At 38.6% G+C, this 26,301-nt stretch overlaps 2 protein-coding genes across 2 annotated transcripts; one reads left to right on the top strand and one right to left on the bottom strand.

Annotated features, from left to right (window-relative positions):
- Positions 1-251: 251 nt before the first annotated feature.
- Positions 252-11,450, bottom strand: LOC108676358 (nuclear cap-binding protein subunit 1). The gene is made up of 12 exons (XM_018164424.2): positions 11,178-11,450; positions 10,043-10,128; positions 8,504-8,689; positions 8,015-8,195; positions 7,078-7,361; positions 6,390-6,610; positions 5,156-5,395; positions 4,631-4,768; positions 4,283-4,390; positions 2,346-2,625; positions 1,737-1,850; positions 252-1,530 (listed from the first exon to the last, which is right to left on the bottom strand). Exons 1-12 carry the CDS (start codon positions 11,212-11,214, stop codon positions 1,417-1,419), a joined length of 1,989 nt encoding a protein of 662 aa, XP_018019913.1. The 5' UTR covers positions 11,215-11,450; the 3' UTR covers positions 252-1,416.
- A 7,187-nt stretch (positions 11,451-18,637) lies between these two features.
- On the top strand, positions 18,638-25,858 carry LOC108676357 (protein timeless homolog). The gene is made up of 4 exons (XM_018164423.2): positions 18,638-18,850; positions 19,507-19,753; positions 20,291-20,488; positions 21,890-25,858. Exons 1-4 carry the CDS (start codon positions 18,732-18,734, stop codon positions 25,307-25,309), a joined length of 3,984 nt encoding a protein of 1,327 aa, XP_018019912.1. The 5' UTR covers positions 18,638-18,731; the 3' UTR covers positions 25,310-25,858.
- Positions 25,859-26,301: the final 443 nt, after the last annotated feature.

The following is a 26,301-nucleotide window of genomic DNA, read 5'->3' as shown; positions in this document are numbered from 1 at the left end:
CAGATAAAACTGCCCTCTACATGCTCGTTCTTGATCTACAGCACTTGTTATTAGGCACTTGAAACATTATAAATGCAAAAGCCATAATCATTCCCTAAAACTTGCCCATGTTGCTTGTATAAATGGCATTTGAGACGACTGCCTAAGTAACGCAGTGAATTCAACATGTCATTAAACCCGTGCCTAATAGTCAATTGGTAAAAAATATCAAAGTTAGCAACAAATACAGAAGGAAATTGAACGAAAGCATGGTAGCTGTGATAGTATATCTTAAACAATGAGAAGAACATACCAAGAGAAGTGATAGTTACAAGATCTGTATCAAGGAATACACTTTTTCGACACCAAAATTGAGTAAACGTGTAAAGTTCTAGGTGCTAAGTTCAGAAGGAAACATTTTTTCGCGCATCAGTACAATTGATTTCTTCGAACCGCGTAGTCATAGGTAGAACTGTTGTATCGTCAGAAATATGCTTTAAAATAAAAAGGATTAATCACCTAAAAGTAGGTTTATAGCTGAGAAGTAACAGGCTGGGGTATGGATCTTGAAATGACTAACGGATTTTTTAAAAGCAACAGACCTTTCCCCAAGCCGTCCAGTAAATGCTCCCGGCACTAGAGGGGCAGATACAAGAACAGTGCGATAAATCCTGCCTTTATGTCAACATAATTACATAACTACGAAGACCCACAATGTAAAACCACGAGCTCCGGGATGTGAAATTCATAAGATGGCTGCTTTGTATTATGTTTTTGTTATAATCGACATCGTACACATGAAATAATCGATTTAATAAAGAGCAAAGATAGAATTAGAGTCATTAGAGCGGTTTGGGGTATAAAGACATATTATCTAACGGTAGAAACTATCAATCGCTACAACCACATTCGTTTTTATTCATGAATTGTCATAAATTATTACTTTGCAGTAATAAACGTGGGTGCGTAAGGAGTATATACCATGCGAAGAAAGGAGGTTGAAGGAATCAAAGGTTCCCTCATCAAACAAAGAAACATTTTACGAGATGAAAATATTCTTTTTCTCGTCATCAGTGCAAGGAGAAATACTTCTTATATACATTCTTGATGGACGCAGTGACTTGAATCTGCTTCCTATATTGATAGTTTTTTGACAAAAATGCACAAAAAACGAAATTCGAGATTGTTCGTTTAATACTTTAACGTTCTTTACATTACTAGGAATAAACAGATTCAGGATCTTGTTGAAAATCGACAGTTTTTAATCGACCTAAACTGAGATTTTAAAATAACATAGACACAAGTCAGGTCCAAACAGGGCAAAGCACAACAGAGCGTTTAAATAAATAGAAATTTTGAAAAGGTCGGTGCATATGTAGCCTTATTATTGAAAAATTTCCTACAACTTTTCCCTCGTCAAAGTCATGAAGTACGAGCCTAAGCCCTGAGTGACATGAACTGGTTGAAGATGTCCAGGATGTGCGAGTCCAGATCTGGAGTGAAGAGCAGCTCATTCAGCGTCTTCCCGTACCGCTCAACTTGGTTGTTGTGCTGCACATACACAAATTCATTCATTAGAAACCCGAACATCAAAAGTAATATTCCATGAATTACTAGTTTTAGGTAATTACAAGCTTGAGAGCATCGCAAAAATAACTAACCAGCACAGCATGACGATTTCTTGCTCGGTGTCGCATTTTGACGGTGTTCAGACCTGTCAAAATGAGCACTGCTGGTTTGACCTGTAATTAACTGACCTGCATGAAGATCTGCTGCAGACGCCCCACGGTCCAGCGATACCAGTGCGTGTCATAGTCCCTTCGCTCGGTGTCGCACTTCGACAGGTGCTCCGACAGCAGCATGATGAACCGCTGCACGTCACAGTCAAATAAACAAATTTAGGGTTCTTACTATTATTACTTATATTTTAACTTGTATAAAATGCAACCGGGTTTTTGTATCAAGAGCACTGACAATCTTTACGTTACCAACTATTCATTCAGTAAAATAATTTGACTACATGAACTCAAACGTTTATAAGTAGTACATATAATACTTGACAGGTATACCTATATCTTATTTAGTTGCTTGGCATTGTCTTTCTAAGTAGAGGAAGCAAATAAGCCTGCTTCCTCGTCAAAAATGCATATTTGCTTATTTCAACATCCAGAAACTTCTATTGATAAAACTTCCTTGAAAAAGTCACAGTCACAGCGACGCGTAAAATACTGAAGAAGTTATAGTTTTACAATAATAAATTTGAAAGCAATGGCAGTTTCAGTCACCTATATATCAAAATAATAAGTGTTAATCACGTCCAAAAACTTGTAAATGATCTAGTAGAGCAATCGCGTCGTAGCACAGACCTGGAAGATGATCAAGAAGAGATTCTTTTGGTCCGTGTGCGCAGTTTCGAGTTTCTCTTCCATGCGCTCGATCTCCTCCTCCGTAGGTCGTGGTCGTGCAGTGTCCTCGTCGCTGGAGTTGTCGGAGTTTGACTCTGACTCGTCAGAAGCACGTCGCGTCTCGGCACCGCTTCGTCGGCGTCGGTGAGAGTCGCGAGAATCAAGCATGTCTTTCTGGAGACGCGCCACGTGCTTCGACATCTTGCGGATGGTGGCGTGCAGAATTTCCCACACATACGACCTGCAGAGTTTTCAAAAGTTTAGGCTTAAGTTAGCATACATAAAGACTGATAAAAGTAGAGAAACTCGGATCATTACCGCAAGGAATTGAGAGATATTTTCAGTCCAATAAAATCTGGAATAGGATTTCAAATAATTTTTTTTAGATAGAGATTCATAAGCATCAAAGATAATGGTAGTTTTTGACGGACTTAAAATACAATGCTACGTACTTCGAATTAAAGAACAACTGGAACAGTGATTGACTTCTTGGATAACAATTTCTTTTGGTTGAAGTCACTTCAACTAACCTTAAATTCATTAAATCATCATCCAAATGAATAGGAACATAAATATTAGAAAATGAATCATCTGTAACCTAAGCATATCAATTGTGATTTAAATAATTAAAAATGAATTATATGCAACTAAATCAAATAAGGGTTGCAAATCAAAGTCAGTTGAAACAACAGATCAGGAAAACTTTCCTTATTATTACAACACTTCTCTTTAACTTCACTTCTTGTTTGTCTGTCTTTCTGCTACAAATCTTGTAATCGAAATTTGACACACTTCTACTAATCCTATTGATCTGAAATTTTGCACACCTGCTTAATGTTGGAGACAATGCATTAATCAAATGACAAAATAAATGATTTTAAAAATAAACAATTTTTTTTTCAATATTAAAAAAATTGAAAAAATTATTTCGTCAGCTACAAATCTTATAACTGATATTTGACACACTTTACCTGTCCAATTGATCTGAAATTTTGCACACTTGTGTGAAGTCGGAGGCAATGCATGAATAAATTGACAGAACAAATAATTTTGAATTTGAAAAAATCGAAAAATCAAATTTTTTAATATTCGAAAATAAAATGAGAAATTCGTTGTACATCTTTAACATTGGAGACATTGGATTCGTTAGAAGTGTTGTCTTTAAAAAAGTAATTTTTAAACGTATATTATTTATAAACCTGAATTCATTAGTTGCGAGAAGCAACAAGACATCAATAGATTATTGCTCATCACCACAAATGTTTTGCTTGCAAATACAAAAACTAAAACACTGTGATAATTAAAATTGATTTGTCAGCAAGTGGGTCACAGGCCCATGACTAGAACGCAAAAAGGGATATCAAAAAACGCAATTCATTCACGGGGAAGCACGAAGAAACTTTCCTCTTGCCTCCTCAAAACAAAGGCCAGACAGGGGTCAGAAATTAAAGGAATATTTTCCAGCCATCGATTCATAAGTCCTCAAGAAAGTTAAAAGCAGGGCGATTTCATTGGTTGAATACATCGTGTTCTATCGCAGTCGTGTTCACTGTTCCCTCCCTTCCGGTATATTCTCCTTATGACGATACAAATCAACCAGAAGCTAAGAAAAAATAATGTGAGTGATGGGCTTCTAACGTCTCAAATATTAATTACAAAAAGCATATGTCACTAATAAGTTAAAGAAAAGTAACAAATCGTTTTTTTGTTTCAAATTAAATGCTCTGTAAAATCTTCAATCAATTGTCTTTCCACTGTAGATGCTGTCAAGAGCCGTTTTTTAAGCTGGAACCGCAACACAATTGAATTTTTCTCCAACGACCGGCAGATTTTCCCACAGTTCACTCACAACCAAGATCAGGATAGTCGAAAAGACAGTTCATTTCTCGAGAGCTCACTCACCGCCAAGATCAGGATCGTATCTAAAGATAACTTTAGGTTTGGCAGGAACGAAGCAGTCGAACTGCTCAGGAACCACCTCAGCAATGCGATCATGGTACGACAGCCTGCAAAATAAAACCTTTTACCGTCTAATCAAAGATAATGAGCAAAAATTATTATAATAATAAGATAATATCACTGATGAACATCAGTCTCCCATGCATCAAGAAGGAAAGCATTGAACCTCAATCAAAGAGCATAGTGCTAATAACAGTAATTGCTTAGGATGATCTATTTGATAAGCTATGACACTCACAGATAAGTAACATTGTAGGGCAGCATGCAAATCCCATGACAGTACCAACCTCATGCAGCGCTGCAGCACCTCCACCACAAACTTGGCCCTGGGATGATCCACAGGCAATTTAGCAGCGTGCAGCCAGTCGTCCCACGACCATTTGAATTGGAAGTTGCTCAAGTGGTATGCGAACCAACTTACAAACCTGTTTAAACAATCAAAGATAAGCCCAAAGTAATTGCGCAGTGTAGTTGAAATTGAAGTGTTGACTATGTCGAATAGAATAAAAATTTTCCGTCAATATTCATCAATCAGTGTTAACTTCGAATATATTCCAGAAGATAGTATATTGCAATGATGAAAGTGTAATAATCTTTCATAGAAAACCATGTTTTTATAACACATAGTCAGATAAAATGTTATTGTCAAAAATAGAGGATCTTTCAGCATAGCTTCATGATGTCAGCAAATACTACCAACAATTTGTTTCATTTACAAAGATTTACCTTCCAATAACAAAGATTTACCAGTTTACATTATCAATAGAAATTATAATCCATCTCACTAAATAGAAACTGCCTCAACAACTCACCGATCATGGCAGCAAGTGTTCATTGTATCAATGCGTTCAAAGAGAAGCTCGACTGCCTGGGCCAGGACTTGCGGCATGGTAGCGGGCTGGAGCTTGCAGAGCTCGATGAGCAGGGACCCATAGCAGATCTGAAGGTAGCGCGACGCCGGCAAGTGGAACATCTCGGCCAGAACGACCTCAACAATGACGTACTCCAGGGGGATCTTCTGCTTCAGTGGGAAGTCCAGCAGGAACGAGGCGCTGCAATAATACGTGAATTAAAAATACTGAGAGCAAATCTTACATTCACACACCGAATTCTATACCAAACAAGTCATGATAGTAACAATTGCACTTCATCATGAGTTGCAATCAAATGAAAAATTGCAATTGTAATTGCAGTTCATCATTGAACTGTGTTATTGCCACCACATTCCCAACACATACCGCTAAAATTCAACAAACTTTTCCAACTTGACTCAAGTTCTTTCCGTTCGAGCCGCAAGAAACTACTTTTTCTATAATGGTGATTGGAGCACTGTAAGCACTGTTAGTTAATCTTTAATAATGCATAAAAAAATTGAATAATTTTTCATCAAAAGTAGACACAATCGAGTAATTGCATTATATATAGAGAGGAACATAACTTCTGCAACTACTCTGTCTACAAATCCAATTGGAACAAATTTTTGTAGGTTGCATGTAGTAGGTATTTGTTTTGGTGAATAAATGTGGAACACTAAAATGAAATTGATTAATTTTATTAATGCAGTTTTTAAAAAGCTCGGGTTGTTCTTGTGTCATTCTAGATTTTTCAGAGACTTTAATTATTTAAGCAATCAATGAGAGGTTTCCCTTATAAAATTAAGGACAGCAATAATAGGTTTAACAAAACAATTGATTAAAAGCAGTTGAAGTAGGAAGTTATTACTTCTGAAACTATAGACAGAAGCAAGTAAGAAGAACACGAGAAGACGCTCGCGTCATTGCAGGCTTCAAAGCCGTGCACACTCTTACGTCTAGCCGATTTTGCACAGTGAAGGGGCAAGAAAGGGGCAGATGCCGTATAGATGTGAATAAATCTCATCTCTCCGAGGCTGGAATGACATAGTTATGTGTGCAATAACGTTAACTGGATCCATTGTTCTGTTTATGAACCTAGATAATTTGCTGAACTGAACCTTCACCACACTAGAATAACATCACATTATGTTACTGCAGGAACATTGCCATAATTATTTTGCATGATACGTACCATTGTTTTCTCTCAAGATGGAACTGCTTGATGATGTTGTGGAGGTGCTCCTCAATGAGGTAACGTTCGATGGAGTGCGCCCCTGGGAGGATGGGACCCTCAGGGCAGTCAGTGTAGGCAAATAGCCTGAACACCACCCACGGGAAGGGGTAGGTGTTGTCAGGGCTGTGCGGCGGGGGCGTGATGACAGGGATGTTGTGTTGCAGAGCCTCGCACAGGACCTGTGAAAATTAAGTTCAATTATGATCACAGTTCTCTACGTAAATGACTAGCTTTAATTATGGCGAGAACTGTTCTTTTGATTTTAAGCCTCGCATAACACCTGTGAAAATTTGGTCAATTATCTATGCTTAGCTCGAATCATACAGAAGACTGTTCATTTGATTTTAAGAATCATCAATACCGAAATGGAACAAGCTTGCAAAATGTCCCTTAAATAAATATAGGTACTATCACAAGCCAGATAACAAAGGATCAAGAATGAAGACAGTATCAAAGAATTTTGAGAACATTAAGGACGGCATTGCGAAAATCAAAGAATTATCTGCAAAATTTACCGCCATACCATGGAATTAAAAATTAAATGATAAATTCCAACAAAATAGTTAAAACTGAATTTTTTTCTTGAAATTTAGTCACAAATCACACCTAGAAAATATTTCATACAACTTCATGTGCTGCAACAAACCTGATCAAAAGCCACATAGGGCCTAGCAATGTGTTTCTCCTGCCAGTTATCTGAGCGCAGTTTGCAGATCTGAGCCCAAAGGCAGTCCAAATATTCCTCTTGAGGGTGAGGAGAGTCAGACCTCCATACCCGCAGGCCCGCGACGTGTTTACAGCTTCGTTTGTTAACGTAGATCTCGATGTGCTTCAGTAGCTTCTCAAGATCTTGTTCTTTCTTCTCATAAAGCTCACGGCCAACCCAAGGCAGCGAGCTCAGCACAGCGTAGATGTACGTGTCACTCCGAACTGCATAGAGAGATTACAACTTTTAATCCATAATATGCTAAAACAAAGCAATATTCTTGACAAAGCAATTTTAAAAAGTATAAATTAAATGCCCTATCTTTACTTACTAAGACCAAATCATTCAGGGCCACATTATAACGAAATGGTATTGAAATTAGTTGCAGATTTATCAACTGGAAGAGTTTTCAGCACATACTTTGATCTATTTATTAAAAACAATTAATAAGGATTTTATATCAACTTATCCCAATTCATTACTGTTCCCTGTTCTTCTCACGCTAGGAATCTGGAATTATATGTGTTACCTAAGTCCACTTATTAGAAACAAGTAACAATGGTTCAAGATTTTCAGCAGTTTCTCAAGTTTACTTAATAGAAACAATTAACAAGTACTATTCAAGATATCATGAGCATTATTCGTTTTCATTCCTTGTGTTGTATCACGCTAAGAACCTATGTCAATGGGCCAACTAAACACTGTTGTTCCAATATTTCTTGTTGATTCTCGAGTATTTTTAGCGCATTTTTTCATTTATGGAAAAAAGGCACTATTGTGCTCGTCATGTCCGTCCGACCGTGACTTCTCGTTTGATTTATACACAAGAAAATGCGCGCTGTCACTCACTGCAGTGAGTACTGATCCAATTCTTTACCTTGTGGTGCATTGTCCTCCTGAGCAGTCTCCAGGAATGAGTGGTAGAGCTGCAGCAGAGAGTTGGTTGAGATAACGTGGCAGTTGACAAGATCAGCAAAGAAGCGCACCACATAACGAGCAGTCTTCCACATGCAGCTTTTGAGAGCGTCCTTGAGTTTGCGAGCCATCAGATCTACAAACTGAAACAAAGATATAATGTAATGATTTTCTTCTGTGGGAGTAGAATTATGAACAAAAAACGGATAGACCAAAATATCTATTTGTTTCCAGATTATTTTTTGGTTTGCCACAAAGGAAAAGGTTACTTGTTAGCAAGATGCAGTTACACATCTTAACTTTACATGAACTTCATGAATTTTCTCTGCAGAGTGGTATATAACTGCATAAAAAACTATAAACATAGAGAGCAACAACAAAACGAATCAATGGGACAATGAAGGATAACTAACTGAATCTAGTTTAACATTATATTTTCTTCCTGATTTACCTCTCCTCCGAAAATGTAATTCTTAGCATTGAGCAACCCAACCAAAGTTGTATAGATGGTGGTTTTTTCTGGCATTTTGACAGCACATTCACTCAGGATTTTAAGGATTTTGTTGCGGTAGTTATTGATGTCCGCCTCCAGCACACTGGCCAGTCCTTCAAGGTTACTCTCCAGGGACGAAGTACTCTGGAAAAAATAATAAATGGTGATATCGCTCCAACTGTTCAAAAACATAGAGATACAGTTCTTAACACAATATGAAAGCCTTTGGAGAAATGAGCAGGACTATAAAATAAAATGTTATGCAATTGAGGATGGTGGATGCTAATCAATCATTCAGTGAAGCCCTAAAAATTTGAGCATTAAATTATATAAAGTATCTGGATTGTAAAGTCGGTAGCACATAAAGGGATAAGGTAATATAAAGTTTGCACATCTCTCCTTTTTTTAATACTGATTATAATTATTGAGTCCATTATTTGACGACATTGGCAAATTTCAGTTTTTTTGCAGCAGAAATTTACTAAAAATGTTTATTCTACTTCAAAGGATTTGAGTGTCCAAATTTTTATTGATTCCTAATATTTTCAATATGAAATTGAATTAATTTGAGATGAATTTTAAAATCCTTCAACAATATTGATTTGTATAAATGTCTATTTAGCGCATTTTCTTATTTATGGAAAAAATGCACTATTGTGCTCGCCATGTCCATCTGTCTGTCTGTCTGTCTGTCCATGACCTCAAGTTTTTGTCAACAAGAAAATGCGCTCTATCACTCACTGCAGTGAGTACTGAGTTAGATTTTTGTTGTCCTTTGTTCAACATGTCAAATTTTTTTCATGTGCACCTAAATAATTGCCTTTGAATTAAAAACTACAGAATTGAGTAGAAGCCAAGTGTGGAGGAACAAATACTGCCGTGCATGAAGCTCTTTCTCAAGCTCAGAAAATGTCTACTCTCAAAGCTACAATTGGAATTCAGTCATGTAAATTACCAATTGGCAGATATATGCGGGAGATAAAAATATATAAAATTTTGGATTTGTTTGGCTTGTATCAAATTTATGTCATCAGAACATTTGCCAACACATTTGTCCTTCAATACTCATTTATTTATATTCTTTGCAATAGGTAGATCTAAAAGGCTAACTGCTAACATAGTTCTTAAAAAAATCCCTTGGTAATATTTATAACATTTTAGGCCTTGAAATCTGATCTTACTGAAACAATGACCAAAATCTGTGTATTTGATAAGTAAAAGAAAGGATGACTAGTTCAAATACTATACCGGTACTTACAGTGATACCATGCTTAAACTGAAAGTATGTGACAATTAAATGAGGAGAATCATAGTGGCAAACCAGGTATTTTTTAGACTCAGTTCATTTTTAATTGCCTGAGCTAAAAAATTTGTTTTATATACCACTGATTTATATATTGGGAGGGATATTTACCTATTTACTTGTAGGGAAGGTCAACAAAAAACTCATTTATATACCACTATGATAAGCATAAAGCATATAGTGAAATGAAATACCTTTTCTCCCACTCGGATGATGAGTGATTCCAGCCTGTCTTCAATCTCGACAGCATCAGTGCGCCTCCGTTTTCTCTCTCGATTATCTGTGAACAATTTCAAGTTATTAAAAATATGTGACAGCTGGACAAATAAATGTCAATAAAGATGGTGAGATAAACATAAACATCAATAAAACAGTACACAATTTAAATTTAAAAAATATGGAAGTACTAGCAAAATAAGGCACTTCTCAGGTGCATTCAATTACATTGAATTAGGTACCTGAATATTATAAGATGGCACAAAGAATAAATTGTTGAATAATAAACTCAATATACAAGATCATTGATGACATCTTGAATGGGTAGGTAGTTATTATATTGATATTTTAAATGAATGTTTTAACAACCAATTGACTTGACAGAAGTATGGATTTAAATAACTAAAAGTTGTACATGCTGCAAGTGCAAACTTCAGAGGTCATGTTGGGCCAACAGCCAACCCATTCTGGAAAATTGGGAAGAAGTCAAGTCACCTGTGATATATGTGAATGAACTAAAAAGCTCTGGCATGCAGTAAATTTTGCCTATCTTTTTTACTATTGCATAATGTTTTAAATGTAGAATAAGCTTAATATACCTAAACAGCACATTTTTCACCTGTAATCTTTGAAAATGGTCTACTATGCAACAACAGTTTTTGCCTGTGAAGCTCCCTCCAATGTTTGGAAAATTCTGTCCAATATTCCAAATTAAGAGCAAGCCTACCTGTTACTAACATACACTCATTTTTAATTTTGATCTCCCTTCACACATTCATTTTGCAGGTGAATCTGAAATCTGAATAGGTACCTAGGTAGTACCTAGGTAGGCCTACTCACTACTCAATACTTGACAGAATTTTTCCAAACTAGCTAACAGGTTAAAATTCCAGTTTGGAAATTTGCAGTTAGCCTAGCGCTAGCCTAGCACTTCTCCCTGTGTAAACAGAACAAATTTTTGTTAGAGCAATCAGCAATTTACCGAGTTTTTACTACTTTTTTCTACTTGAATCTGAATATTTGAATCATTGAAAGACTTACATAACCGGTTAAGCAGTACCTAATTAGCATTAAAAAATAAGATTTCGTACTTAGGATGTACAATTTGCTCACCATAATCTCCAGTATCATCGTATTTCCTTCGACTCATGTTTTCTAACAAATGTCCTGAAATTGAATACCACACTCCACAGCACTTTCCGATCTGAAAAGGTATACAAAAAGTTTCGTCAGCCCAATATTTCACAAGCGAAGGTGGAACAAGTTGGCGATTTTCGTATACACATAACTGAAATTAGCAAGAAGACATTCAACATAAGTCATGTGATTTCAAGCGCGAGATCACATTCATCGTAAGGCCTTAGGACAGGCGGCGCAACGAAGCGCTCAGAAAAACAAGCCACATCCAACCCCTAGAAATAGGCAATTGAAAATGGTAAATGCTGGCGACGCAAGACCTGTACGAGTTGCAAGGTGTTGGTGAGAACAATCCTAGATGGCTGCCCCCATTCACATGCGCAAGTAGCGTCAGGTACAATTTTCCGAATAGTTGTTAAAACTAATTAAGACACACACACAAGTACAATGACACAGACACAAAGAGACAGAGAGTACATTGTGAAATAAAATGCAGTGCATGCATAAATTGACTCTTCAGGCTTTAAAGTGTATTACGCATTTCATATGCATGAATGAAAAAAGTTGAGAAATTTTATGTAAAAAGTCTATTAATAAGGTTGAATCACAATTAATAGTTATAAAAACGAATAATTTTTCTTAAAAAATTTTCAATTAAAAACAGATTAGCTTGAAATTCAGAAAATAATTAGTTATTAGAAATACGGCGATGTATGAATTATTTCAGATTTGTACGACCGAATCGACACTTCAGCGAACTCGCCTGCGAAGACCGAATTTGAAACGCAAAAACGTAATTTTTCGCAACTTGCCCAGTCATAAATCCTTCAATTAGGAACGGATTCGCATGAAATACACATTATTACACAGTTTTTATTAATGTAGCGGCGGGTATATTATTTTATATATTTTCAAATTGTTTCATTTTTTATTGAAACTAAATAACGATGATTTTGCGCAACTTGCTCGGTTATATCTCCTTCAATTATAAACGGATCTGCATAAATTGTGAGAATATATTATTAATTATGTATAAATAATAACATAATAAATACATATTTATTATGCGGAGATGGAAAATGTATTATAGATTTTACGTCATTTAATTTTTTAACAGTACGAAACTCTCGGAAAATTTGGTCAAATTAAGATAGTTATTAGATCAAGCTCATGCTAATCCGTTCAATATGCTGCCAGTTTTCGACGCTCCTTTAGTCCCTTTTGCCGGCGCGTGCATGTACCGGTGATTAACTGTTCCTCCTTGGGTAGATATTACATGATATATCCATGAGAACTTGGAGATTGCATTGGGTGTGGAACTTCCAAATGAATTCGGAGCTACGTTGGGCAATGTTTACAGTGAGGTAATCATGTGATTTACTGTCACGGCTATTGTCAGTCTGCCCCCAGATTCTGCTGCATGTGGAGTGTATATTTCCTCACAAAGTAAAGCTATTTCATTGCACCTGCATCCTGACTTCAGTGAGCTGAAAACTGAGCTTATAATGCAATATAATTCACGTTGGTAGTTGTTCAGATATCTAATCATCGTGACTGGGCTGTTAGTTCAGACTCATCCATACTCATTCATAATATAAACAGTGATGCTCCATAATTGAAGAAAAACACCATCAACGGTGGCGCGCACGCACATGAGGACATTGGAGAACGTCTTGATACAAAAAATGTGACAAAAAGGCTTCAGTTATGGTCCGCCCTCAGCCAGCCGTGTATGGCTGCGCACCCGCTGATTGGAAGGCAGGTAGCGATGCTGCTGCCACGACCCCGGCATTCGAGGAGTTCCATATTCTGATGGCCGAAGGAAAGAAGGAGTGTAGGTGGACGTCGGTTCTGGTGCGTGGGACCTGCAGCTTCAGTTGTTGCCCCTTCGTTGCGCGTGTGACTGGTTGGCAGAATCCTGAAGTAGGTTGGACATCGACTAGGCGATGCAGCATTTTTTACAGTATGCATGCATTATCTGCCGTTCTCCTCAGGTGGAGCTAGTCCAACTTGAGTCTGGCTACCATCTCAGTGGCATTGAATGTGGGGCTAAAATCACGTAGGATTCTGCGGGCCGCTCCGCGTTGCATCATCTCAAGGATGGTCTTCAGGTGCTCCTGATGCGTCTCACAGGCAGGTGATGTCTATTCCAGCACCGATCGTACGAGGCCTTTGTAGCAGTGAACGTGGGCTTTTGTTGGGCATCCTTTGAAATTTTGGTAGGCAAACGCGCAGGTCCAGTTGACTATGGCTGTAGTTGCCTCGATGTGATTCCCCAGTGCAGAGTTTTTGATATTTTAACGACGAGGTACTTGGCGCAGGAGATTTGTTCCAGCGCCTGTCCTTGGATCGAGTAGGTAGTGGGCACTCTATTCCTCTTCTTCGGTTACTGACAGCTGGTGGCATTTGTCAACGTTGAATGGCATCTGCCACTTTTGCTGCCCAAATTCCAGCTTGCTGAGGTCGTCTGTGGACATGTGGAATCACCGACATGGAGAACAGCCTCCCTGATTACATCGTTGGCGCTCCGAGTATGAACGAGTTCAAGAACAAACTAGATAAAGCTATGGAAAAATATATGTTCAGACTTGAAATGCCTAGCACCATATCGAAACCGGTGGAAGTCTAGTCTAGTAGCTATTTCAAACTATCGTTAGTCATGAAAAGATCCGGTCAAATGACACGATTTTAGATCTTCTGTGAACAAGTACGAAAATTTCAAGAATCGGCAACAGGCCACACCAGGCCTACTCCTTACCGCCGACATCACTATGTTATTGTTAGGTCTTGTAGACGTTGCGCGCCAAGCCGTTATCTTATGTGAGAATACGAGTGCGTATCATCTGCAAAAACGTCTAACTCTGGCGTTGAATTCTAGTTCGGTAAATATTCCCTATTTCACAGCATGACCATTAAACTAATTTGTATCTTGGCATATCTTATTCATATAATTACTGCTCTTTCATGATAAAATTATTTTATGCAGCATGTGTGCTTAAATATTTGCTGTTGTCTTTGGTAGAACCAGATGTCAAGATGTTGTCAATTTCACCAATTTCTTCGCGAGATGCATTGTGGGATCGGTCGTCATATTTATTGCATGGTCTAGCACTCTAGCTTTCGCCCACGTTTTCAATCTTCTGCGCTTGTCTTTTTCAAGATTTTGCTTAAAGATGGGACGCTGCTGCGTCGTTGTTGGATGTACCAGTCGTTCTCACGACTTTTTAAACAGAAAACTGGACAATGGAATGCGTTTTTATAGTTTAGCAGCCGTGAATGTCGTGTATATCGGACCAGTTTACGTATCGTACTAAGATACGTATCGTATCGAATGCTATTGAATAGTTACAATATGTTACTTATATATCGCTTATATGTATATTAAAATGCAAGAATGAAAACGTATAAATGTCAGATGCTTCTTGCAATAACATTTTTATTGTGAGCTTAGCCGAGGTGGCGCGAAGTTCAGACGTCAGGCTCAGGTATTTGGATTTCGGTAATCGCCTAATCGGTCTTCGGAGTTCGGACAGTTCAGAATTGATGTAGATATTGTTCCAGCTTGCGCCTTGCGCCGTGCCTGCACTCTTCTTCGCCGTGCCTGGTGGCTTGAATTTAGACTGTGCTGCCCAGGCAACGTATTGGTAATGCTAATGGTTGCGCAGTAGTCAGTACCAGTGTGCACAAAATATTTGTAAATTAAATTCATACTTCTTCTTAAAAACTATCCAATATATTATTGATAGTTGACAGCTTCGATCGACGATCATAGCCATAGCATACGCTGCACTGATGCAGGAGTATGACGAGCTGACTGCCAGACTTACTGACTTTAGTGACTTAGCTGTTAGCAGTAGCCTCAATGCCCTCAATACACTCCTTTTACTCTGGCTTGCCCTTTGCCTTCATCTCCTCGAGGTGATGATTGTTGCCCTTCATGAACATCAGCCTCTCAAAGTTGGCATCTGACAGGGTGGCTCTCTTGGCACTCAAGATGTCCTTACCTATGGAAAACAGGCGCTCAGCTGCAGCACTGGATGGGATGGCTGTGTTGTACTTAACAAAAAGGTTCATCAACACCTGCTCGCCCAAGAAGGCAACGTCAGTCAATTCCTCCTTCGAGCAGCTTTCCAGCCTGATCTTCACCAAATTCTGCGCCTTGGACTTCAATGACCAGTGGCTCCTCGGTTCAGCCTCCTCCTGCACTCCATGGGCATGGGCTGAGTAATGCTGCTGAAGAAGTCATCATCCTCATCATTGCTGGTGCCTGGTGGTGCTGCTGCCCTCCTCAACGGTCTCCCTCAGGGCTGTCTCCACGGCGGTCTCCATGGCCTTCTGTACCCTGCTGAGATCAGAGATGGCTGTGATTATGCTTTTCCAGCCAGAACAGGCGAAACTTGAGGTGGAAGGCCGCTGCCAGCTGGCACTCCTTGTCTTCTAGGAGGGGCCCAAACCTTTTCGTGATGCCCGCCAGCATTGCGTCCACCAGAGGACTGCAGTATAGGTGTGGGCGTGGCACATAGCTTACGATACTTAGCATTAAATCAGAGATTTTTAAACCTTTTTAGCGGACTTCCATTTAACGGAACTAAATTTAGCGGAAGCTAATTGGTCCGCTGAAGGTTTTCAAAGTTAGCTGAACAGCTAATCCGATAAAGAAAAAGTTAGCTTCGCTAATTAGCGGTTAGCGGATTAGCGGAACTGTGCCCACCACTGTTTATAGTTTATACCATATCATGGCGTATGGCCCTGGCTGCTGGCCCCTGTGGGCGTATGCAGCAGTATAGATGTTAGCAATTTTTGAAAATTAAGGCTAAGGCTACGCTACCTATATCAGATTTGCTAAGCTAGGCAGTAGTTTTATTATTTTTAATTAAAAAATGAAATGTTGCTAATGCTAACTTACTCTTAAAGTTATAACTGTTATTTATTTAGTTTGTGCATTGTTTCATTACAATGCTTTTCTTTAACTGCATTTCTTTTTGTCTGTCTCAGACAGTCAGACTGTCTGCTACTGTCACTCTCTAGTCTGTCAGCATTCAGTAATAGTGCCTATACTGTGCTACTTGGTATGCAGCTACAAATTTTATAATCAATATTTAACACCTACCATTGACCATTCTATGCGTATGGTGTACCGTGTATGTCACTGGTTTTTCTATTCTACCTGTCAGATTGATCTGAAATTTTGCACACTGGTCTTGTTGTTGTTGTAGCTAATTGCCCATCCTGATAGTGGCAACTGCCAACTAGATAAGGAAGCAGTGTTTTTCTGGGCACTTGGTGGCGGTGCCACGCTGCCACTGGTAGTTCCATGACCATCACTGGCTTGCTGACTTGCCAGAACCATTTTTGCATTACACAACACCCTGGACAAGCCAGGTACCTACTCATTTATCAACTAGAGTTTGATGAATGGCTGAGTTGACCATGAGCTGAGCTTCCTGGAAGAACTTGTCCTCAGTGGGACTCAAACCCGGTGCTGGGTGCGAGAGACTGAGTCTCTCACCACTTGTCACCAGTCACCACTGCACCACTGCAGCTCTATTCCATCCTGATGACAAGGTCCGCTGTTGATGACGAGCGCAATTGTCTTCTAGAAGGCAGATCCGACACGTGCTGCAGACCTTCCAAAGTTCCATGAGATAAGGCAGCACCAGACCATGAAGGGCTTGAAGGCATTGGAACATGCAAACATCAGACCAGCAATCTTGTACTGCGAGCACTGCTGATTGCTGAATGTGCAACCAGTAAATATTTTGCAATATTGGTGTCACATGGTAGAATTTTCATGAGATTTCCATTATAAGTAGGGAAATTCTAATCCTGCATGCTTGAAGTAAATTTCAACTAATTTTATGGCCTCTGTCTAAGGTCTAATTTGTCTTCAAAGGAAACAAAAATGGTACCTACATATGATAACATCTACCTATGATTTTTGAAAATTTGCCTTTAAGACAATAGTTTTTACATGAAATTCTGCCTAATATTCCAGATTGAGATTGCGTATGGTAGTTTCAATATTTGAATGCTGTAAGCAAACTAACTTGATTGCTTGATTGTAACCACAAGAATCATTGTAAAATGTCACAAAAAAATATTTTGCTCATCAAATTTGAATGTTCCCTAATGTCAATGAGGCATAGGTTGCTACTTAGTAGCTACTCTAGTCAACATGTTTTCCATCAATAAAAAATGATAATAACATTCAAATTTACAATTGTAAGGTTTGATTGTTACATAATAACTAATACGTTTTTAAAATCATGCTAGGAAGTTGTGGCTCAGTTTTGTTAACAAAATTAATCATTTCTTTTTGAAGCTGGGTTTCTTTAGGACACAAGTGCTGTGGGGATGTTAGTGGCATTGACATTAATCCTGGAATCTCCTAGTTCCAAAGTTGAATAATTTCTATAACTTTGCAACCTTGGTACTTGATCATGCACTTTTGTAGCCTATTAGGTAGGCAATAATTTATTTATTAAGATTCTTGCAGCTCCAACAATGGCAGAAGTCAAGGTTCTGAAAATGGATTTTCATGCCTACTGGCAATGTGAATTTTGGCCAAAAATATTGTACAGAATAGCAAAATCTGTTTTTTTTTTGTCTGGAAAACCAGGCTATGTTTCCAAAAATTATGCAAAAAAATTTGCATTCCATGGGTAATTTTCAAAAATTGTCAGCAAAAAATATCTTACATTGGCAATTATTACAGAAGAATTTGAGCAAGCTCTACAAGAATGGGTGAAATTACCCCCCAAGCGCAAGTTTTTCCTGTCCTGATTTTCAATAGCAGTATCTTGCAACCCATGCAGCTAGTAGATCAATTAACACTACATGCTGCTCACACTTATCTTTATTTTGATGACCAATCAATAAATTAATGGCATCATGACCAGCATTTCATCATGAACAGCAAGTTAGTGTTGAAATTTTGTGAAAAACATGAATTATTAAAATTGAAACTGATAGGAAGATATGCAGCAGAAATTGCTGGGGACCTGGGGCTACTTATAGAAACAATAAATCAAGAGGAATAGGATCTAAAATTTTAGAGGTTTCTCCTATGACCATACACATTGTTGAAAAGCCAACTGCAAATGTAATGTCACAAATTTTGCTTCAGTTTTTCTCTCTGGATTAAATCTAGTGTAAAATTCGGAATATATACGCTGGAGAACTGAGTGCTCTGATTTATGACTAAAAAATATTGGGATCGAAGGCATTGGTGTATAGCCATCCAACAGAACATCAACCTTTGCCTTACATTGTTGTTGGTACTCTAACATCTTTAGGTGGGGATTAATTGCAATACGGGAACTTTTAGAAATATTTTTATTTAATAGATAATTATGTTGGTTGTCTGTTTCTTTTTCGTTCTGTTATGATACTTATAACTCTAAATTTTTTTGAGTAATTTTGTAACTATTTTGAGCAGATTTTAAGTTTCTAGTTTTAGCATTTCTTAGTTGCTTTTATTGTTTTGACACAAGTCTTTTTACACTACATTTGCATGCAATATAAACTGCAATGAGTGAAGCCATTCTTGAGGCAGAGCTAGTAGCTGCCTGTTCATCTCTAGGCTACAGTGATGGAGACAAATACATTCGTGACCCTGAATGTGTTGAAATTATCAGAGATCTGCTTAGGTAAGTTGAAAAGATGTCTTGAGGAATTCAATTTGTGATCTATATCAATTTCAAATTTGTTTGAGGAATCCTAATAAATTTAAATTCCAACAGTTTCTGGAGCTTTAGTTTAGTAAATTATCTGGTTTATTTTTAGAGGTCTATGTCAGTTTATCAATGATCAAATATCAGTTTAATTATACATAATTGAAATTATTGACTATAAAATATTAGAAAACTTTGTTTCCTTTGATTAGTTTCTGCTTAAATAAAGACAGTTTGAGTGGAGTTGATAAATTTTGATAATTCTTAATTAACTTGGTTTTTAAGTAGTCTTGCAAAATTTATTCCTCACATTTAGCACACAGTTAATTTTCTTGGCCTACTAACAGAGGCATTATTTAGTTCAGGAAATTGCTTTAAATTGAATTAAAATGCTGCTGTAAGTTCACATTTTTTATGTAATAAGTACTGTTTTACATGCTGGTTTTTAGAATTTCTTGATCCCAGGCAATTAGTGCCACTTTGCTCTCTCTGGCCTGGTAATGCTCTGAAAAATGATTTCTTCTTATGCTGTACAAATGCCTACCTTTATATTTATGTTAGATCTCCACATTTCTCTTGCCTAGTAATAGTCAGAAGTAATCAAAATAACACAAGCCATTAACATGCCACAGATATCTTCGTCGTGATGACAGTAGCCACCAAATTCGTCTTGCGCTCGGTGAGACCCGGGTGCTTCAGACAGATCTGTTACCACTCCTTCGTGAGCACCATAGTGATGGTGTCCTGCTGGACCTGGTGCTGCGTCTCCTGGTTAACCTCACCACTCCTGCTCTCCTGGTTTTTCATCAGGAAATCCCTGAAGACAAGTCTGGGCGACAAATGTATCTCAGACTTGTGACTCAGCAACAAGGCTTTAAGGTTGGCTTTCTTACTTTTTCGATGTTAATTAATGCAAAGAATAGAAATTAATAATAACCACCAATAAGCTATATTGCTATAACATGTTACAAATCAACTTGTCTACCATCTTCAAATGATTTCTTAAAAAAAATCATGGACAATGAGATGTGATACTATGTGTCCCAATTAATGAAATGAAAATTGAAATATCTTGGAATAATGTTAAAAACTGGGACAATTGCATCTTGGAGATTATTAAATGTGATAAAACTGATATAAATGTAAATATATAGATATAAATTGAAATTTATTTGTAGTATCCTTACCCTGAGATGCAAGAGGGAGCTTTAATTACCGGTATTTTATTATACATTGAGCTGTGAGAGTGAGCTTTTCATTATGCATCCTTACACTGAGTTGTAAGTTTCCTTTATTATCATCATATCTGCTTTGTGGGTTCGTTTCCAACATTGTCAGAGCAATTGCTTTTGATGTCTCGTCAGTCGTCACGGTGTCCTCTGTGGTAATGCGTGCTAAAGCTGCCCTTCCCCACAGGAGGCGTTCACGGACGCGGGTGTGTGGGCGGGCATATCTGAAATCTTGAGGACGAGGCTGGAGCAAGGAGCAGACCGCGATGATGACGCTAACCTTGTAGTCGAGATGGCGCTTGTGCTGCTACGTAATGTGCTGGCCGTTGCCCCCGGCAGGCATGACACCACGCGTACTGCTGATGATGCAGACTTACACGACCAGGTCAGGGTTTTGTATGATTTCATCATTTTACCTCTATTTTCTATTAACTTTTATAGTGTAAAAGTCTCTTATTTTGAACTGCATTTGAATGAATAGTTTCATTATTTTAGACTGTATTTTAGTGTATGGTTTGGATATTCCGCCTGTCTATATCATCTTCCCTTTTATAAGGTAGGTTGCTCTCATTTAAAATGCATTTCAATAGATGATTTAATTCTTTAAAATTGCATTTGATTGTATGGTTTCATTATTTTACCTCGCTACATTCTCTTTCGTTTTATAAGATAGTTTATCTTCCTTTGAACTACATTTAAATTTGTGGCTTCATTATTTCAAATTTCATTTGAGTTTATGGTTGCATTATTCTGCCTCTCAATTCTCATGCCTTTCTATTCTAGTGTATGTTTGCCCGATTTCTTCTTTTCTCGGACGTGCAATCGCTTCGAAAGGAAGGCTCATTTGTTTTCGAAGCTTGGAATTCACAATTTAATTTCGTTAGTATTATTTTCGTCTTCTCTATAATTCATTTAATGGATCGAATGAGACAAAATGGGTCAAAAATGAGTTGAACTACTAGAGCACTTAGTAACTTAGTTTCTTCCATATTGTTAAAATAGAAGGGGCAGTTTACATGTCGCCTACAATGGTTAACTTTCTCAATTTATATTCTATCAGGGTGCGTACCGGTCGTGGAAAACCTGGAAAGTCATGGAATTTGATTTTTCATTTTCTAGGCCTGGAAAGTCATGGTATTTCATTTCAGGTTATGGAAAGTCATGGAATTTGCAAATAAATGAAGAAAAAAGAAGTGTTTTTCTGTGCTACGTGTGTTAACCCATCAATGCCGAGTGGTTCCATTGGGATCCAGTCATCCAGCGGAGAAAAATGGATTCACAATAAAATTGTAAGATCAAATAAATATACAAGTGGATGCATAGGTTTGATACACATTTTGACATGATCGGGCAAAGTTTGGTTCTGCTCCGCAAAGTTTTGTTCTACTCTCTTTTCAGTCAACATTCAAAGATTACTAGAAGTAGGTCATGGAAAAGTCATGGATTTTTTTTCTAAATACCTGTACGCACCCTGTTCTATATAATTTTGTAATTTTGCGTCTCTGTGTGGTCCTCTAATAAATTATTGCTCATTGGACTATCTTCTTGCTTTGTAAGCATACAACTCTTTACATGATTCCATCATTTGCATTGTTAGAAGAGTGACGTGAGTGGTTAAATAATAAAATACGACAAGTTATTCAAGGAATGGTCTGAGGTTCATGTTAATTAATCAAGAAATGGTCTGAGGTTCATGGTAATTAATTACAGAAATGGTCTGAGGCTCATGGTAATTAATTAAGAAATGGTCTGAGGTTCATGGTAATTAATCAAGAAATGGTCTGAGGTTTATGGTAATTANCTGGTACGGACCCGGGAGGCTGAAAAGGCGCGACGCCAACAACAGACCCGCAAGCACTACAACGCTCGACACTCCCGCTTCGGAGGCACCTTCTGCATCCAAAACATGAAGAGCATCAGTGACCGCGACGTGATTGCGCATAAGCCCTTGGCCGATGTCTGTGCCTTGGATTTTGATCAAAACAAAAGAGGCAAAAAGATCCCGAAAAATCGTGCTCCCTTGCCCGATTCATCAACTACGAGGCGGTCTACTCTGGCAATCCGACTTTTCCTGCAGGAATTTTGTGTGGAGTTTCTGAACGGTGCATATAATAACCTGATGAGCATAGTCAAGGATAACTTGAATAGAGCTCGTGTGCAAGAACATGATGAGTCGTACTATTTGTGGGCTATGAAGTTCTTCATGGAGTTCAACCGACATCATGAGTTTAAAGTTGAACTCGTGAGCGAAACATTGAGTATTCAGTCTGTGCATTATATTCAGACGAATATCGAGACGTATCACGAAATGATGACCACCGAGAAAAAGAAAATCCCGCTGTGGAGCCGCCGTATGCACAACGGTCTCAGGGCCTATCAGGAGACCATGATGACGTTGGCCTCAATGGACAAATCAAACGATCAATCAGTTAGAGATTCTTCATTGGCTCTCAAGAGCAAGATGTTCTACGTCGTCGAATATCGCGAATTGCCGCTTGTACTCTTACTGAATTATGACCCTTCCAAAATGAGTAGAGCTTACCTCAAAGATCTTGTTGAAACAACTCATGTTTTTCTAAAGCTGCTAGAGGGCATGTGCAAGAAAACCAAGCACCTTTTAGTTCAGCTACCTCAGCGAAAGAAGAGCAGCCATAAAAGGAAACCAGAGAAAAAGGCCGGTCTGCCTCCGACTCCAGAAAAGCTAGAGGAAATCTGGAGTTCGTTGGCTGATGAGCTCTCGTCCGTTATACGTGGTGAAGCTGGCGAGTTGCCTGTAATGGTTCCCTTTGATGCCGTGTCTGAACTTTCAGAAGACGAGCAAAAGGAGAAAGCCATGCGTAAAACCAATGCTTTGCTGCGTGATAGAGAACTGGGCAAAGCTGTTGCACTTTTCAGAGCCTCGAGGGAAGTGTGGCCGGAAGGAGACGTATTTGGTGAGAAAGATATCGACGCCGCCGGCGAACTTGCGTGTTTGAGAGAAGTCTTCATGGCGGATCTAAATCCCACCCCTCAAACCGAAACTCCAGAAGTTCCAGAGGAGGAGGTGGAAGATGACGACGACGACGAAGAAGAAAGGGAAGAAGTTCATGCTGTCGAGGAGTCTGCTCATATGAGTGAAAGAGAGTTGGACTTCCCGGCTTTTGTGAGAAGATTTGCACACCCTAAAATCCTGCAGTCTTACACATGGCTATTTAAAAGTTATTCGAGTAACAGCGACCACACAAACCGCTGCATCATCAAATTATTTCACCGCATTGCATGGGACGCAAAACTACCAGCTGTACTTTTCCAGGCTTCAATTTTTGTCATTCTTCACGAGGCCATGACGGACCCAGCTCGAAAAACGAGTGAAATAATCTCTGAAATCGCGAAGTTAGGCAAGTACATCGTGCGACAGTTCTTCACAATAGCTGAAACCAATCCAAAAGTTTTCATGGAGATTCTTTTCTGGAAAACTTACAAAGAGGCTGTCGACATAGAGTGTGGATACGATGGGCCATCGACATCTAAGGCTGTTAAAAGTCTTTGGAGTGAAGAGGAAGAAGACGAACTAACACGCCTGTATAACGAATTCAAAGATAACGAATACGATGCTGACGATCCAAAAGACATTGCTGATCGCATCGTTCAAAGCTTGATCAGACAAGACCGGTCTAGGCGCATGGTTATTAAGAAACTTAAAGACATGGGCCTGATTGCAAGTTTAAAGGAACTGAGGAAGAAGCCAACTCGCGTGATGGCTAACCAGTGGACGGACGTGGAACTGGACGAGCTCAAAGTTCTTTATGAGGAGCATAAGGATGCCATGGACCCAATGTCTAGAATATTGGACTTCATGGTAAACCGCAAACCTAAGCATCGCGTGATCGAAAAACTATTGGAATTAGGTTTAATCGATGATAAGAAAGAAGTGAGACGGAAGAGGATTCCTAAGGCGAAACAGAATAAATCAAGAGGAAAAAACAGCGGAGAGCAGTTCTTGAAAGCCAATCGCGATTCGGACGATGGCGCCGATTCAGAAGTCGTCGATGACTCTGATGGATCATCCTCTGAAGATGATGAACAAGAACTTACTGGGACTGTCCGTTCAAAATCCACAAATGCTGTACCTGTTGTTACTCCTCATCTCGTGTCTGTCGCGCTTAAAAAAGTTTTTGACTCGGGGTACCGAGAGGCTGTCTCATGGCTTGTCGAATTACTTCAAGAAGTCGCCGACGATCGGGAGTCTGACGGCGATTTCTCCCCTATTCCGATCCTTGCCGTGTCCGATGAGCAGTCGAAAGCAATCGATGATGATTGCTTCCAGTCGCTTCTGAAAATTATTGGGATCCAGCCGCCTCAAAATCACGAGGAAATGTTCTGGCGAGTGCCTGAGAAATTGTCAGTCGAAGGTCTCAGAAAAAGAGTGCAGTATTTGTCGCAAGGACTTGAAGGAAAACTTCCGTCTCCTACTGACCGTGATGAGGGAGACTCTTCTGTAACAGAATCGTTCAGAAATAATGAAGTTTTGGAAACGCCACTTGAAAGTTCTTGTCCGGAACAAACTGAAGACGGATCAGACGTCAACGAAGAAAAAGAAAATCGCGGTAATTCCCCACTCATCGGACATGATTCAAATTCAGAATTGAATTCTGATTCGTCATTAGTTTCGCCGCATCTCAAATCTAAGAAAATAACTAAACGGCGCCAAAAACTTGATTCGGATACTTTCAACGATCTTGTTTCTAAAGCTGCTCCTAAAAATGTGAAGAAACGCAGAATACTGATGGAGCAGAGCGACAACGAAGACGATGACAATTTGTATACGTCTGACCGAAATAAATCTCCCAAAACAAGCGAAAAACGTTCGCAAGTCGAGTCAGATACATTTGATGCCTTGCTAAATTCTCAGCACAAAGCTGGGGCGTCGAAAAAACGTAGAATACTAATCGACCAGACCGACGATGAAGCGAGCAACGACTCACAGGAAAGTTCGACTTCAGCTGCCGTCGGTGCTCACGATGCGGTAGACGATAGCCAAAATTCCAGGAAAAGAGCGCGGATCTTGGACTCTGATGATGACGAAGCGTCCGACGATTACACCAAAATGCGCAAGTTGGAACCCACGCGCGGTGTGAATGAGACCGATCAGGATAGCGACGATGACCAGGTGCCTATAGTTCGTCACAGGACCAAGGCTGTAATTGACAGCGATGATGAAAATTAGTAATACCGTTTGCGTTCCTCTATTTTTAAATTCCTGCCCGTAGATTTTACAGCGTTTGTATTCTAATGGAAACTATGGTGTGAAATGCCGTTTTTTATTATGTCTTTTAAATTACTAACGGAATTTCTTATGATTTTTTCATTGGTTAGCTATAGGTATGTCACGTTTCGTGAATTTTGAAGATCATACAGATGAATTTGTTGCTGGGTTGTTCCGGTTTAGTTTCATTTGACGCTTTAAAGTAAAATTTTTATGCCAAAGAGGTTTCAAAACATTTTATTTCTTATCCTCGTTTAATTTTTTTCTAAAATTGTTATGGGTGCCCTAACATTTTTTACTCGCATGGTACCGAAGTATTTTTTTCAATTGCTTTGATAGTCGTTATCGTGCATTCTGTTAAAGGATCAATTTTGTAACAATATGCTTGATATTATTCAATAAGTGTCAAGAGGTGCTTTTTCGACCAAGTTCTATTCCTGCTTTAACCAACCGTGGAGTGTGGAAGTTGTTATATTAAACTATATTCAATTTATTCTTCTCTTATCATACTACTAAAAAAAGAATTTATTATCATGAAATTATTGGTTAGTGCATGGGGCTTTGAACAGGAATTTGTTGGGTGTTTTATGTTGGCAACAACTGCTTAATTCTTCGAAATAATTGAATGTCTGCTATCTTCATCCTCGATTTTAATAGAAATGTTTCTGATCAATGTTTTTCATGTAGTCGGTCATTACCTCTACAGAAGCGTGTAGTGATACGGGCCGTTTCTTATCAATGAGAGAAGGAAATGTGGAAACAAATTTTATTTAGACAGTTAAGAAAGTGAAGCACTGGGACTTGAATTTTAGAATGGAATCTCATTCCCCCCTATGATAGGAAGAATTTTTGGAAACGATGTAGCGGTTGTCTAACCAAATTCTTAATGTTACATGCCGCCCGTCATAGAATGACCCACAAAAGACTGACCGAATAATCAAAACGTAGATTTT

Source organism: Hyalella azteca, unplaced genomic scaffold, assembly GCF_000764305.2.
Source record: "Hyalella azteca isolate HAZT.00-mixed unplaced genomic scaffold, Hazt_2.0.2 contig5890, whole genome shotgun sequence".
In the NCBI taxonomy this organism is placed as follows: domain Eukaryota; kingdom Metazoa; phylum Arthropoda; class Malacostraca; order Amphipoda; family Hyalellidae; genus Hyalella; species Hyalella azteca.
This window is presented reverse-complemented; position numbering and strand designations above follow the sequence as displayed.

What these genes read in the sequence shown, in the direction of transcription:
- LOC108676358 (XM_018164424.2), bottom strand. Translation starts at nt 11,214, where the DNA reads ATGAGTCGAAGGAAATACGATGATACTGGAGATTATG. An exon ending in CGATGATACTGGAGATTATG is followed by an intron (nt 10,129 to 11,177) that starts GTGAGCAAATTG and finishes AATTGTTCACAG; the next exon opens with ATAATCGAGAGAGAAAACGG. An exon ending in GGAGGACAATGCACCACAAG is followed by an intron (nt 7,362 to 8,014) that starts GTAAAGAATTGG and finishes CTCTCTATGCAG; the next exon opens with TTCGGAGTGACACGTACATC.